A 17,461-nucleotide genomic window follows, 5' to 3' on the forward strand; every position below is an offset into this window, starting at 1 on the left:
CCCCAATATCGCCGAATCAGTGGGAGCCCTGGGCTTATTTCCCTGCAACAAGACGGTGCCATCGAGGGGTGATGGAAGACAACGATACTCGAAGGGAGTTCCTTATGTCCAGTCTATTCCGCAATTTAGTTTTCATTGCATTCATTGCAGAGATATGTTGGAAACGGAAGCAACGTTTTCAGTGTTTTCGTGGCTATCTCAAGATATTTAGCCTTAACTTTGATCTGGAATGCTGGCAGAGATGTTATGTCAAACGTACTTTTCAGCCCGCCGTCATTTACAAGCTCAAGGGGTTGATCTCCTTCCTGCGCTGACATGGATGACGCGCGGGTAATGACCTCATGTGCGTAATGACCTTGTGTGCGTTCAAGTTCAACAGTGCGTGATAGGGAATAAGGAAAGGTGCAGCTGACTCATATCGTCTCCTCGTGGCCCGGTAGCACATGCTTTGCGGCCCGGTACCAGTCCGCGGCCCGGTGGTTGGGGACCGCTGTCATAAGCCATTATTTCGCAATAACTCTAATTTACTCAGAATTTATCTTCAACTTCATTTGTAGTTTATGGAAATGTGTACTCCCCAAGTTAAACTGGAATTAAGAGATCTTTTCTAAGTCGCTGTCAACAGAATGAATTTTGATGCAGAATAACTTCTCACCACATTTTGCAAGCATTTTCCACCACATACTTTATAGCGTCAATTGAAGCAGAGGTCAAGTTGTCTTAGACGGTTGGGATTGGTAAAGGAGGGGTATGGAGTAGAGGGCAGCATAGGGGGATGAAGGAGAAATGTTGCCCTCAGGTGTTAGAAAGAAGATAAAAATCCATGTTTAGGAGTGAAGAAAAACTGTGTGTACTCCTTTCCATATTTCATTAGCCATTCATTTGTCCAAACGCACATGTTTATAATTGCTGCATATTAATTAGGTGCCTCAGTGATATCCTTTGGTACTGAAATGAATGGGCTCACTGTTCCTGCAGAACTTCTAGCCAGTGGAGTTTCACTAGGAACATTTCTAGTGTAAATACCAACAGACTGTAGAAATGTGTTCTCCACTATTGGAGTCCACGTGAGTCCAAGGAAGAATTCCATGTCAATCAGCTGTGCAATAGGTCAGAACTTCTTTATTCATTCAGCAAATCTGAACTTCTGCATGGCTACGCAAGTCAAGACATGGAGCTCTGTATAGACCTGCCAGTATTTCTGCAGAAAAGTGAGCACGTGCAGTCATTATTTCTCATGTTGATCATCTTCTCTGAGATTCTTTTTAAGCCTTGTACCATCCTGCACAATTGGTGTTGAGGTTTTTACCTAGCAGTGTAAATTAAGAACTATTACTTGAGTGACTTCCTCCCAAGTCAACTTTCCCAGAAAGCAAAAGCTTCAAGAATGACAATGATAAACTGAAATACTACATTTGTTTAATTTTTAGTGTAATTACTTCTTTCAGGTTTCTACAAAAAGGGGGAGCATCATCTTCTTCTTGAACTTTATAAAATCCGAGGTCCTGTTGAAATATTTGTACAGAAATTTAAAAGTGACAACCTGGCACTGGATGGATATGTAAGTATTGATGAGCCACCTCTCTCTTTCAAGATCCTAGTGTCATGGTTAAAGTGCTGTGGAGGCAGTTTGGACAGGAACATAGGAATGTACCTGTCATTCTCTCCGCTAAGTCGTAGTCCTAGATCTCCATCAGTTTGTCAGCACTATGTACTCTTCTGGCCTTGAGAATGTGACAGGTCGGGATTGAAAAGTGGCATGTTTCAACTCACAGTACAGACTTGGAGATCAGATGGGTGTGAAAATACTTTATGGCACTGTCTAATATTTTTTGCTGAACCATTCTAAAGACAATTGATTACCAAATTATAACAGAAGTTAATAATTGTTTATATAATCAATAAGCAAATGTAGAAGAATTTAACCATCTCAGGGCAGAGCCCAGTATTGAAAATCCACCTCAACTTCTCATGGTTCTTCACAAAGATGAAGATGCAATAGAATTAATTCATACACTTGATAGGAAGATATGAAGCTACATTTGTCATATATACTAAGAGATGATTGGTTTATCAGTATATAACGTAAAGATAATCATTACTTTCCATATTTAATTTTTATGTTCTTTAGATGTTTTATTATGCTTTTACGCATTTTATGTCTATTCTCTTTTTTAAATTTCATCAACTTTCAAATGGAAGCCCTAAAGGAACTCATCTTCGCACAAGGATATTATTTTTCATGTGACTATACCTGTAAAGTAGTATATATTTCTCTCATATTAATACCCCTGGGGAGGTAGCAATCAAGGCTTTACAGTGAGATGCCTGCAATTAATTGTGAAATATTTATTGCCATATGTCTCATTATATTTCTGCCAGTGCCAGGTATTCCACCAGAGACTCTTGATGAATCCCATTAACAAAATCTTTCTCTGAGTCCTTTTAGCCACTAAAGTATTTTTTCCTGTCACATTTAACTTATGCTTAAGTCACTGCTGCGGTAGTAGCAGGTAAAAACACTTTACACGAAGTAACCCTTAATATGAAAGGATTTCTTCCAACTTAGCTCAGGGGAATAGAACGAATAGGATTGCTTCTTTGGCAGCTGGCTCGATGGACCTGATGACATAAGATGAGAAACTTCCCATTTCATCTACTAGAGATAATGTACAAGTGAAATCTTCTTGAAACAAATTTGCTAAACCTTTAAAATTAATTTAGCCTATTTTTTAAATATTTGAAGTTTCTGCACAAAATTCTTTGCCGAGGAAAGAAAAAGGCACATTTATCACTTTCTCAATTCTGAGTACTTTTCTAACCCTAGTGAATATTTAGATCAAGTGGTACCTACCACAGACACCTTGGTAAATTGTAGGGGGTCCATAGCATAAATAAAAGTTGGAAGCCATTGAATAATCTGGTATTTTCATCATTATAGTATTCCCAAAACAGCACCAGAGAAGCTTTGTATAAACTGAGCACCAGTCATTTCACTGTATAGTCAATGCCTTCTGTGCAAACCTGACATCTCATTTGCTTGGTTGTGGTTAATTCCATCTATAAAATCTTGCAACTACAGATGCCCAAATGCAATCAAAGTTCGAGGGCACAAACAGCAATCAAAGTTCTGCTAGTTTTCCAGATCACATGTTTGCCCTGTTATGTTCAACTTACTGGCCAAGAATAAAATCTCATTTGAACAAGTCCAATTGGGAAATTTGGAATGTTTTTCTTCCAGCAACAACAACAAATATTCTATTTAGGAGTAATAGCAGCTGAGGTTTCAAAAACATAGCTGAAACACATTTATCACAAAAAAGAACATTATTATTAAACATCTTTTCAATCCCATGTGAATGACCTACTGTTAAAAGCAAAAAATGTCTTTAAAATCCTTAAGGATATGTATTAGTTTTATTGTTATAATTTCATAAAACAATAATTTTCATATATATCTTTAAGATTTTAAGAATTCAATATCTATACTTGTACCTAAAAAGGCTTAATTTTATGATTACCAAAAGTAACTACCATGATGATTAATGCAGGTGGGTTGTGATCTGGTTTGTCAGCATAATCATATTCCATCAAGGTGCAGAGAAGTGGACTGTCTCCTATCATGGTGCTTTACAAGGATGGAGCATACAGAAACACACAGGAATCTGGATGAGTTGTGGATCCTTTGTCTCTGAATAGAGTGGAGGAGTCACGGGGGAGTGGGAAGTGGAATTAGACAAAAGATCTGTGGGAATGGGATCAGATGAAGGATTGAATAAACACTCAGAACAAAAAACACGCACAGAATACCATGTGCTTAAAACTCCTCAAGTGATTGTGGTGACTGTCTTGATAACGCAATGTAGAAATCTTCCTAAATTAAAATGGGACAAGATGCAACAAGCTCATAGGACAAAACAAATAGTTAGTGCAATGCACCACTAACATACATAATGGCTAATGATTTTTCTGGTGGGTGTTGCATTTAAGTCTAAAATAATAATTTTCCTACTTCATTCATTGTTACTGGTAAATCAATGTATTAGAAAACAGAACACTCTTATATTTGTTAAGCAACTTTGCCACCTAACTTACCACACAGAACATTTGTAAGACATTCCATCTCACCTGATGATCATACTGCAGTTGCATTGTGTGAAGTACATCAAAGCTCACAACATCGGAGAGTCGCACATAATAGGCGCATGTTCTGCTCCACAATAGACCCATCTTAGTTAGGAAATTCAGGGCCATGTTCTGTAAATACCCTTGAAATGTTGATTACTAATAGGGTGACTAACCTCATTTATAATCATTTAGGTTTCTGCTGAGCCTTCAGGCAACACATTTGTGTACCAGGGATATGTTCGAGGCAAGGACTTTGGGCAATTTGGTCTCCAAAGAATAGGTAATGTGACCTTCTCCATACTTTTTAACTAATCTAATAAGTGCATTAGTTTGTGTTGAACCTCTTAAGGGCTTATAATGATTTTGGATCCATGACCCATGTTCATAAAGTCAATGGCCTCCTCATTCTATAGTGCTTCTTCAGAATTTTATATCTTCACTAAAAGACTAACAGGAGTACCAAGGGGCTTTTATAACCATCTGCTTCTGTTCTGCATTGCACTTTGAGGATGTTTCAGCCACTGGGCAAAGAATATCAGACTAAAAATCACCTGGGGAATTTCAAGGTTGGATTGGATTATTTTATGACCTCATTCTTGCCAACAACCTTAAGAACCAAAATTTATCAAAAATAGAGCACATGAATTTCTCATGATTCGTCAACAGTCCATTTTGAATAGTTGCAAAATGATTTACATCAATTGACTTGTATTCCCAAAAGGACAGTACTTGCTGTGAAGAATTTAAAATGAGAAAATTATCCCAATAGAGTGGATACTTAAATAGACCATTCTAGTTGGTTGGGGCAGGACAAGCTGATTTCTTCCTAAAGAAAAGTGCTAAAGCTGGACATTTTGTCCTCTAAAGTTGTAATTCTGCAAATCTGAAGCCACATTGACCTAAGAAGTAATTCTGAAATCTGACAGAATCCATCTCAAGACCCACAGGATTAAATCTTTTAGATTTTGCATGCAAGCTTGTTGTATAGTAGTTAACAATAAAACCATTCCCCTGTTAAGTAATCCTAGTGAGAAAATCTGAAGCACAAAACGGAGTTAGTAAAACATGGCCTGAGAGATCCTTAAAGACGTTGCTACAGAAATGAGTTGGCAATGAGGGCATACACCAAGTTAAACTGTTCTTATATTTCCCACAAACTTCTTTTGAAAGTACCTGCACAGGAGGTAAACAAACTTAATTCCTGTAAGGTGTGATCGAGGAAAATTCTTTTGAGACCGAATTCATTGAAAATGGAAGATTCTTATAAGAAGCAGTGATTTGATGTCACAGAATAAGTAAAATTCTGTATTTCATTTGTGATTTTCAGTTGCAGTAACACCCTGGAAACGAGTGAACAGAAGTTCATTTCACATCTTGCCTGATTTGCTTTCAAAGGAATTCTGCTTGTTAACGTTTTTTTTCGTAATGTTGACCAGAATGAATTGATTCCTCGCCAAAAATTGTACTTCACTGCAGCCATCATTGCATCAGATAAGGATTTGCTTTGAGAAAAATTCTAATAAATATTCAGTAGCAGCGTTATTCCTTTTATCACAAGCATTACTGGCCCACAACAAGCAACTAAAACTATATTATCTATTTAATGTTACACAGCTGCATCTGGAATCCTTCTGTGTATAAATTTGCTGCCAATTTTCTTATATTTGAATAATGTTTGCACTTCAAATGAACCTAATTAGTTGCAAAACATCTTGGATCATCCAAAGTTTATAAATGGTGTGATATCATGCGAGTCTCCTATTATTTCTTTTGTCATGTATTTACAGTATATTGGTGTAGGTGCTGCTATAGAAACAGCAATAAAGCTAATGGTGTTCTCTGATATTTGTGTTTAACGTATAAAGAAACTGCCAGCAAGGTCTGATATCTCATTAAGTGCAGACGTCTGCAGTTGTTACTATTGCCTCCTTCCGCCATTGACTTCAGGGATAGTCCAAGGCCTACTGAGTGACAGATAGAACTGAATTAGTCACTCTGCTCCATCTCTGGAATCCACATGGGCTCCAGCAGTGGGACTCAGTTCTGCATTGCATTGGGAATGACCAGACATTTTAGCTCAGCACCCAATCATCTAAATGGAATTCCTTAACCAGTATTTTAGGAAGCTTAGAATAAGATGAGGTGTTCTTTTTCATTGTTTTCCATTCCAGTGGATTTTTCTGAATTGTTTTTTTTTGCTGTGGGACTGAGTGAGTGATTGACTTCACCACCTTACTCACTTACTCATTCAGTTCCTTCCTTACTCTTACTTGGAACTTTCTTTGCTCTTATACTTCCATAATCCTTTAACCCAGTGCTCACTCATTGACTCCTTATGCATTTCATCATTCATTCCCAATCTCGTATTTACTGATTTTCTCATTTACTCATAGTTGCTATACCAAACCGTGATGTATACAGATAGGATGTTTTCTATGATGCGTCTGTATCAATCAGTGAGAGTCTTTGGGAGCATACTAGATGTCCTTGGCATTCTGAGAAGGTAGAGGGATTGGTGTGCTTTCTTCTCTTCTGTGTCTACAAGGCTGGACCAGGACAAATTGTTGGCGACATTTACACCTGGGAATTTTTTATGCCCTCATCAATTTACAACTTAGCACCATCGATACAGTCAGGGGCATTCACCCTGCCTTGCCTCCTGAAGACATTGACTAGTTTCATCATTTTGCTGAGATTGAATATCCCTTACAAATGCAAAATATTTTATCTTTTTTTTCCAGTAAAAGACCTGTACAACTGTTTGGAACATCTTTTGCTTAATGTACAATCATTGTCAGTGTGATTGATATAAGTCCCATTGCACAAACCGGATATTTACAAGGATGGAAGAAATTTGTGCCCTGACTTATGAAGTTCCTTTTGAGAATTTCACTTTGGTTACATGAAATCTGGAAATATGACTGTTTATAATGAAGACTGTACTGTAACAATTACAGTATGTGGGCTCCATACAGATGTGCTAGCTGTACTATATGCATTACCTGTAAAATGCTGGCATTTATTTGAGTCTATGAACTTTTATGAGAGATAGAGTGCATCCTCACAAAGTATTTTTGCTTTATATTTTACTGTTACTTTTTTAAGCCTGATTCTTGCACATGCAATTAACTTGATGTGATTTATTCAGATCTGCACATGCTGGAAGCAGGGGCCGACTCCATTGGGCACCACCTGAGCACCAGCAGCAGCTCGGTAGCAGTTGCCATCCTTGTGCCTTTCTTTGCCCTGATAACGGCAGGATTTATATTGTATCTCTACAAACACAGGTGAGTGCTTGAAAGGTGACTTTGGGAGAATTGTTCTGGTTTGACCAGGGTCATATTGATTTGAGAGTTCTTAGTTCAAGTTGGCCTTGGCCTATTAGTCATATGTGTGTGTTTTTACAGTATCTGGGTTGGATTGGAAAAGTCACATTCCTACAATGGGTGGTATCTTCCTGAGATTGGGAGAGAGAAAGATCACCTGTTTGGAAATGCAGCATGCATTTAATTTAGGAGTACTTGTTGCTGACTCTATCAATAAACTGGGCAAAGACCAATTCAGGAATGACATTCTGTAACAGGAGAAGTATTGTCTACTTTAAATAATGTGCTTTCCGCAGATGAACTTTTAGGTTATTATTAGCAGACAGTTTGTTGACTTTTCCATGCTGAGCACAGGAAGAGTGCCTTGTTAAAGAGTTTAGGCAGTAGCATTGAGATAGGGGACGGAAATTATTACACAAAAGTAGAGCTTAGCAGTTGAAGTAAAAGTGGTCAGAATCCGCTATTTATTATTAAATAAAGGCATTAGTTCATTTTCTTTAGATTATGAAGACATGCAGTCCTCTTTTATTGTCATTTAGTAGTGCATGCATTAAGAAATGATACAATATTTCCTCCGTGTGATATCACAAAACACAGGACAGACCAAGACTGAAAAAACTAACAAAACCACATAATTATAACATATAGTTACAACAGTGTAACAATACCATAACTTGATGAAGAAAAGTCCATGAGCACAGTAAAAGGTCAAAGTCTCTCAAATGTCCCATATCTCACGCAGACGGAGAGAAGGAAGAAACACTCTCCCTGCCATGCCCGACCACAGTCCAACTCTGAGTCATCCGAAAACTTTGAGCTCTAATCAGCTCTCCGACACCGAGTACTGAGCACCATCTCTATCCGAACGATTCGACCTCCTTCTCGGTCGCCAAAAGCAGGCAAGGCCTGGGATTTTGAGGTCTTCCCTCCGAAAGATTCCTGACTGTGCAGTAACAACAGCAGCGAACAAGCGTCTCAGAAATTTTTCCAGATATATCCTCTGTGCTTTCATGTCCGTCTCCATCAAATCAGAATTGTCCACGGCCCCTATTTAACAGATACGATATCATTTTTCATCGGAGGGCTGCGCACGTGCGGCGCTGCTCTCTCTCCTCCCGCCGTTTATTTAAAATAAGTAAGTCAAAATGGCTCTATTAACGTAATGAGCAGGTAAATGCCATGAAGTGTATTAAGCTTCTATCAGTCTCATGTGAGGTCATTTCCACCTAATGATAATTTACTTTGCCCTTATTACATTATGCAGTAAATAGGAATGGATCTTTATCCTTTTGGTACAGTTTTATCTGCTGAGGTATTTGTGATGTATGATGCCATCCATTTTTGTTCTATTTTTCTGTGGAAAGATTATTTCAATAGGGCAGATTCCAAATTCCCACAAACATGTAAATCCATTGAAACAGAACAGGAATTAATCTTGTTTGTCCATTATCCCTTGAGTATTTGTAAAATAACTTAGGGGGATCATCAATTTATTATCACAGATGAGGCTACCACTGCACCATGCACTCCTGAGCATACTGCAATACAATTTGTTTTTGGCAGTGTATTATTGTCACATGTACTGAAATACAGTAAAAATCATTTGTTTGCATGCTGTCCCGGTAGATCATTCCATGTATAAGTAACTAGAGGTTAAAAAAAGGGGAAAAAAAGTAAAAAAAAACGGAATATAAAATATAGTGTTGTGGTTACAGAGAACATGTAGTACAGCAAGACAAATAACCAACAGAAGTCATGTCAAGCTAGTCTGAGAGATCAGATTCATGTTCAGCGTTTGAGTCCTGTCGAAGAATCTTATAGCAGTGGGATTGAAGCTGCCCTTAAGCCTCGTGATACACTTTCTCAAACTTTTATATTTTCAGCCATGGAAAGGAGAGTGGAGAGGATGAACTGGGATAGGAGGGACCTTTGATTATGTTGGCTGCTTTACCAGAGGCAGCGGGAATTGTTGGCGGGGAGGCTGGGTTTCCTAATAAAGTGAGCTGTATTCACAACTTCCTGCAATTTTTTCAGGTCTTCTGAAGAGTAGTTGCTATACCAAGCTGTGATGTATACAGATAGGATGTTTTGTATGGTGTGTCTGTATCAATCATTGAGAGTCTTTGGAAGCATACCAGATTTCCTTGGCATTCTGAGAAGGTAGAGGGATTGGTGTGCATTCTTCCCTACTGTGTCTACAAGGCTGGACCAGGACAAATTGTAGATATTTACACCTGGGAATTTCTTATGCTCTCACCTATTTACAGCTTAGCACCATTGATACAGTCAGGGGCATTTACTCTGCCTTTCCTCCTGAAGTCCATGACCAGTTCCTTCATTTTGCTGACATTGAAGGAAAGTTTATGGAGGCTACAACCAGTCTGATTAACAGGCCGAGCTGAAAATACTTGAACATAGAAGTAGTTAGGGAATGGACCTTCCTAAAACACAGGGTGAAAGGAGAAAGGACAAGCTGATACAGATAAAAATAATCGTTTCCACTAGATCTGATCTAATGGGAGAAAACTCAACTTATTAGAAGCAGAGTGAAATGGATCAGAATGTTGATCTTGAAAACATGAAGCTGGACAAGGCATTTAAAATTTGTTTTTTAGTTTCATAATGTCCTGTTGGGGTGTGCCTTATTCTGATTGTTGAAAACTGCTTCCAGTGTGATTGGTTAGTTTACAAACGTGCTACTGCTTACCTGCCTGGTGTCCAGTTTCATATATCCTGGGTATATAAAATAGCACGTGGAAGGGACTAGCTCTCTCTGCCTTTGTTTAAAGCAAGGATGCACATGACAATTGGGAAGGTATGCTCTGTGTGCACTTTTAACTAAGTATGCTGAATGTACATACATTTGTTGAATATTCAGCTTTGTAGTGTCTGCAACTTGGAGAACATGAATGTTTGGTCGAATTTTTACTGTTTGTATATAAATGATTAATATACCTATTCGAAGTCAGTGCATTTCCTGTCTCACTTGCCAGACCTGCGAACCTGATGCAACATTACGCATAGTTTATTTAGGTATGTAGAGATGGTTTTGTGGACAGAGGGGGAAAGTGTGTGTTAGTTTAATGTTCAGGGACAGGGACATGCAGGAATTAGAGGTCAAGCTGGAGTCTAAGCCCCTACTCCATGCTTGAAAGTCAACAATGTTGGACATTAAACATCCATAGTCTGATATTGGGCTGGCAGAGCAGCGTGGATTTTGGCTAGTGGATCACACCCCCGCCCCCCAGGGTCAGCAAGTTGTCGATAGGTTCCTGAATCAGTGTTCCATAAGGTCAGGAGGAACAAGGGCCAGTGATCCCCTGGGTACGTGAACCGGTAAGACTGGAGTTCGAGGCATAGTGTTCGCATCCTCAGGGCTTGTATTTACTGTTGTTTTGTTGTTTGTTGTGTTCAGTTTTATGGTGTTCTGTGTTGTTCTACTGAGTATTATGGCAATACCTGTGAGCTTGTCCTAGCATATCCCTGGATGTTTTTGTTGTTAAATATGGCATTGGAGCTGAATGTAGCCTCATAGTCACAAGTATAAAGCAAGAAGATGCAATATCCAGTGTACATCACCAGACATCAGTATGGGTCACACTATACTATCTAGTCTACTGAAGAAGATGGGGGTGAGGGGTCACTCCCACCAACAAGCAATCAAGTCCTTGTCAAACGCAGCAGAAGAAAGCAGAAATTGGATTTGGATTAAAAGGAAAGGCAACAACTGGGCTGCAAGATGAAGACAGGAGGGTATGGAACTGAGGGGGTGTATCTGGGACGCCAGGTAGCACCGTTGAGCCCTCTGGAGACGTCGTGGGCTTATCAATGAAACGTCAAAGAAGGAGGGTGCCCACCTGATGACCCCGATGACGTTCCTACCCTCTCTCCTTGTCACCACTCCAAACCCACTGCCAACATCGAGAGTGCTGACTTACCATAGGGATTGAAACATCAAGTACTAGTAGCTCTACTAATTAAATCATTAGATTTAGCGTAGCCTCTTGAGTATTAAATATGAGCACCACACATTGCAATGACCTTGAGATGGATCAGAGAGAATGCATAAAGCAAGACCAAATATTCTAACTGATGGATTGGAAGAAGTTCATAACCGGGCAAACCATCAGAATAAAATGGAATGGTACTGAATCATTTAGAATCTTCTGACAATGCAATTATGAGCTCAAATCTTCACAATGGGGCAATTTGCTACTGAAATGTGAAGGTCCCTACATCTTCTTGTTCTAATTAGCTCAGATCAACTCTGAATTCCAACTGTGCTCACTCTGTTCTGCAGTAACCATTCTGCAGTTCTATTTCACCTTTACTTTTAAAAGGTAAATGTCTGTATCAAAATACTCATACCTGCAAGAAGCTCTTTTATGCACCCTACTATGAGCACACCTATCTTAACCAATTCATAAAGCAACTCAAAATAATTCATAGCTATATGTAAAGATCAGGAGCATCCTATCCTGCACTTGTAAAATGTACTTAATAAGAGAAAAATACAATTTGAAAATAAAGTCAAGAATACAGCATTTAAACTAAGTTCAATAATTTTCTTTTAAATAAACTGGTGGAGGTATAATCCTTATACCTGGTATTTCTCAAGAGAACTCTTGTCATTCCTGAGGAGGAGCTGAGCTTCTTTAATTGGTGGAGAGGTACAGTTCTCCCAAAAGTCTTAGACATACATATGGATAGCTAGGGTGCTTAAGACCTCTGCACAGTTATGTAGTAATTTTATGTATTGCACTGTACTGCTGCCAAAAAAGTCAAATTTTATGACATCTGAGAGCGATGATAAACCATTCTGATATGGGTCTATTTTGCGAACTGAGAGTGGAAAGGGAGAAGGAACAGGGAATCATAATTGGGAAAAGGGGAAGAGAGAGAGGAGGGAACGGGAAACACAAGAAAGACATTCTGTAATGATCAAAAAACCAATTGTTTTGAATCAAATGACCTTGCCTGGTGTCTCGTGGATGAGTGTATCTACACTCACGCCACCCCCACCTCTGGTGCGCCTTCTATGCCACCTGTCCCACCCCCCAACCCTGTGGTGCTCCACTCTCACTTTTCTCAACATTCTTTGTTCCCACCAGATTTACAAACTAGCACGGTTACAATTACAGTATTGAGCTAAAGCCTTAGCTATATATACGTGCTTGAGATTTGAGTGCTGTGTATAATAGTCAAACTGCATAGAAACAGATTCTTCACTCCAACCATCATGCACCCTTCACACTAATATTACACTAATGCCATTTTATTCATCCCACATTCCATCAACTCCCTCCCCAGATTGTATCTCTCACCCGAACACATTAGGGTCAATTTGCAGTGGCTAATATATCTGCCAAATCCCAATACTTGGGACGTGAGGGATGCCGGAGCACACGGAGGAAACCCACCCAATCACTGAGAGTTTAAAAATAGCACACAGATTGCAGTGGAGTTCAGGATTAAACCCAGGAGGCTGAAAATGTGAGGCAGCTTCTCAACCAGTTATACATTACTGACAAGAATTTCGATTGACCCATCTGCAATACTTTATTTATTGATTGATTTATTAAGATACAGTATGGAATAGGGTCTTCCGGTCCTTTGAGCTGCACCATCCAGCTATCCCCTGATTTCATCTTCACCTGATCACAGGACAATTTACAATTAACCGACCTACCGCTACATCTTTGGAATGTGGGAGGAAACCAGAGCACACAGTCATGGGGAGAACATACAAACTCTTTACGAGCAGCTGCGAGAATTGAACCTGGGTCACCTGTACTGCAAGGTATTATGCTAACCACTAGGCCCCTGGCAGATATTTCACTTTCATTTTTTAAGCTGTTTTTTGTCTAAAATCCTGTCCTAACAAATGATGTTTAAGTCCGACTGCACTGCATACCACCTGATCACCTTCCTCTGGCTCCCTTTCAACAGGGGGAATTCCCACAGAATTTCCCCGGAGTTCTTAAGAGCCAAAGTCATGATTTTGTTCAAGCAAAAAAATTACGTTAGCTTGCATTACACTATCACAGGATAAGGAAAGTAGAATTGCGGTTGTACACTATATGGATTTTAACAAGGTGCTCATAAGATTCCCCAGGGTGGGCACATTCAAAAACTCAGGAGCCCTGTGATCCAGGGAAACTTGGCTGTGTGGATTCAGTACTGGCTTCCCCACAGAAGGCAGAGGGTGCTAGTGAATGGAGCGTATTCTGACTGGAGATCGGTGACCAGTGAGGTTCAGGGATTCCCCGTTCTTTGTGATTTTTATAAATGATTTGGATGAGGAGTGTGAAGGGCGGGTTAGTAGGTTTGCAGATGACACAAAGGTCGACGGTGTTGTGGATAATGTAAAAGATTGCCGTACGTCACGGTGGGACGTTGATAGGTCGCAGAGCTGGGCTGAGAAGTGGCAAATGAAGATGCAAATATGGGAAGGCAAAAAAGTAGAAAGACCACTAATGTGCTCTGTGGTGAACTGATATCCACTGAGCCCGGGGGGCAGGTAATACTGATGCAGAAAATGAGACTCACAGTTCCAGGGAAGAGCTCACCATCTCCAAAATGTTTATTGTTTACAGAGCTGCTGAGTGACTTGACAAGTGCAGATTAAGTTGGATGTTTTAAGGAAGGACCGCATTGTGAGGGAAGCGGTTTAGAATATAGAAAAAGAATGAATTAACTATATTTTATGACTCTCTGATGTGCAGGCAATCCTGTATTATGGGAGCAGGAGTGCATTCCTAGAAAATGGTCTGTGCCATGATTTTCCATAATTTGAATTTGCAGCATCTGCACATGTTTCTAGAAACATGAGTTGGAAAAATATTGTGTATAACAGGGTGCATCACAACCTGGTATGGAAGTTGTCCTGTCCGAGACCGAAAGAAGCTGCAGAAGATCGTGAACACGGCGCAGCACATCAAACCATCTTCCGTCCGTGGACTCACTTTACACCGCACGCTGTCGGAGCAGTGCTGCCGGGATAATCAGGGACGCGACCCACCCAGCCAACACACTTTTCATCCCTCTTCCCTCCGGGAGAAGGCTCAGGAGCTTGAAGACTTGTACGGCCAGATTTGGAAACAGCTTCTTTCCAACTGTGATAAGACTGCTGAACGAATCCTGACCCGGATCTGGGCCGTACCCTCCAAATATCCGGATCTGCCTCTCGGTTTTTTTGCACTACCTTACTTTCCATTTTCTATTTTCTATTTATGATTTATAATTTAAACTTTTAATATTTACTAATTTTAATTATTTTTAATATTTTTAATATTTAATATTTGTAATCCAGGGAGTGGGAAGCGCAGAATCAAATATCACTGTGATGATTGTATGTTCTAGTACCAATTGTTTGGCGACAATAAAGTATAAAGTATAACTAAATAAACACATTAATTCCATGAGAGAAAATTTTATTCTGTATCTCAATTTTTCTGTGATTCTTTAAGGGTGAATTTCTATTATCCATATGGCTGTAATGTGGGGTTTTCCTATATTGTTACACAAGACACTGCCATTAATGTAGGAGTTCCCAAAATTTTCATGCCATGGACCCCTATCATTAAGCAAGGAGTTCATGGACCCCTTGTTGGGAACTCCTGCATCAATGGAAGGTTGTCTGCCTTTAATAAAGTAGCTCTGTCTCTGTTACTTAACTTAATGAGTAACAACACTAATCAGTTACTAGTGCTCCAGATGGTAAAAGAAGCAAAAGTAGAATACTGCATCTATTAAGTTGTGTGATGTACGGTATGGAGGATTCATTAAAATATTCAGGTGGAATCAAGGCAGTGTATTTTGTATTAAATAATATTGTCTTTTTTAGTCCTGTATTTTATTTTCAACACATGCAGCCAGATATCAAATTAATTTAATTAGGTTTAGGATAGAAGACTGCACAAAAGGCTACAGACCGAGTGCCAGTAAATGAGATTAGTACAGCTGTATCCTTGATGGTCAGTATGGACCTGACGGGCGGAAAGGCCTGTTTCTGTGCTATATGGTTCTATGATACTCTGTCTATAAAAAGCCTGTTGACAGATTGCCAATTTAATCCAAACTCTTCGAAGGAATTTGGAAGGACAGTTGAATTACAAGACATTTAAGAATACAAAAAGCAGGAGGCTACATTTTTTTTTGCTGAGTGTTCTAACTTAAGCTGTCACTCGCAATCAACCATGCAGGGAAGTGACAAACATCAGAGTTGACTTAATTGTAAGTATCATATATTTTAATGGGACAGAATCTCTGACGTGCAAGTTTGTTTTGATAACTCAGTGCGTGGTAGTGCCAATTTCAACATCAATCCATTTCAATGGTGTAGAACTTCAGACCACAAGACATAGTAGCAAAATCAGGCTATTCAGACCATGGAATCTGCTCTGCCATTCCATCATGGCTGATTTATTATCCCTCTCAACCATACTCACTTGCCTTCTCCCTGTAAATTTGTTGTCGTTAATAATCAACCTCTACTTTAAATATACCCAATGACTGGGCCTCCACTGCCATCTGTGACAATGAATTCACCAGCCTCTGGCTAAGGAAATTCCTATTTAATATGAAGTCCAATATTAGTTTTGGAGATCACAACAAAATATTTTTTTAAAGTATAAGATGAAGTAATGTTATTGCTAACAGTTACTTCCAAACAACCTGTAGAAGCACTGTATGAATGTTACAATAATCAACTCATCCTTTGAATTACATTGCACCCTTTCAAGTTCCATTTATCTTACATGTATGAGTCTCATATAGTCAAACTAGACTTACAGTTAGCTCAGTCACGTAGAAAAGCAGGTTCTCTCCCTAAGACTGATAGAGTTTTATGCCAATATATCAGATTTGAGGTTCATCTTCGTTCATGGAATCACACTATGAAATTGATTGAATTCATTTTTATCATTGGTTATGTTATGTTATGATTGCAGTGTGTGGTTTCTGAGTTGTACAGGAGCATTAGACACTGCAGATAACAGGCTGATGAACTTGCACAGCATGCCTGAAAGGATATATAATAGATTAATTCCACCGGAGCACATGAATAGAAGGCAAACTTCATATAACTGAACCATCTCTGCTGTTACTGACTGTACATGGAATGTATCCCACTTGTTTATGAAGATTGACTGCAGTATATCTGACTCATCAGTATGCCATGATTGGGTGCATATGTAGTTGCAGGAGATAGCGAAACAAAGATTACTTTGAATGGAAGTTCTGACATTGAGGAGTCCATCCACTCTAGATATAAAGTGTGTAGATTATGGAAATTATATGCAATGGAGATGGCCAGTCCCTCCTTTGAATACTGAATGATGAGAATAAATAGGAATTGGACCGATCTGTAATGAGATGCACTTTACCATTCCTGCTGTGTGACAAATACAGTTGATTCCTTGTATCCAGCGGGAGTGATTTATTCTGCTTAGGTATGTTGCAGAATATTAAGTAACAGTTTTGAATGTTTGTTTTCAGACTTCTTTTAAACAGTTCCATTAATACTCCACTCTGAACTGAACGAAAATGAAAAGAATTGGCGGATTTTAACCCTTATTACCCTGGAACAGCCAAGAACCAACATGAACATTTTAACTGAACTGAACTAAATAATGCTGGTGGGAGTTTTTATTGCCAAATTCAGATGAACAGAATGCAATTGTATCTTGGCAGAAAGTGCAGTTAACTTCCCATCAAACCTATCTTGATTACTTATTCAAACACAGACTAAGTTCCTTCAGCCGATGAGATCTATGGTGCTCACAAACATGGCAGTGGCCTCATTTTCAGCTACTGTACATCCGTGATCTATTCTCTCTCACATGCCTATCAGCTTTCCTTGATTTCATTTGCTACCCACCTACAATGAGGGCTAATTCACAGTAATTGATTAAACTACCAGCACTGCTTCGAAGTATGAGAAGAAACCGGACAACCTGACAGACACCCACAGGGTAACTGGGGAACAAGGAGGACATACAAATCTG

The 17,461-nt window shown here is 39.2% G+C and overlaps 1 protein-coding gene across 1 annotated transcript in view; it reads left to right on the forward strand.

The window, feature by feature from the left end:
* csmd2 (CUB and Sushi multiple domains 2) overlaps positions 1–17,461 on the forward strand; it is a 2,031,293-nt gene that overhangs the window by 2,006,561 nt on the left and 7,271 nt on the right. The window contains exons 67-69 of the mRNA XM_063033882.1: positions 1,449–1,561; positions 4,321–4,408; positions 7,277–7,415. Of these exons, the coding sequence (XP_062889952.1) occupies positions 1,449–1,561; positions 4,321–4,408; positions 7,277–7,415 (340 nt within the window). The remainder of the gene's footprint in view (positions 1–1,448; positions 1,562–4,320; positions 4,409–7,276; positions 7,416–17,461) is intronic.

This window comes from Mobula hypostoma, chromosome 26 (genome assembly GCF_963921235.1).
Source record: "Mobula hypostoma chromosome 26, sMobHyp1.1, whole genome shotgun sequence".
NCBI lineage: Eukaryota > Metazoa > Chordata > Chondrichthyes > Myliobatiformes > Myliobatidae > Mobula > Mobula hypostoma.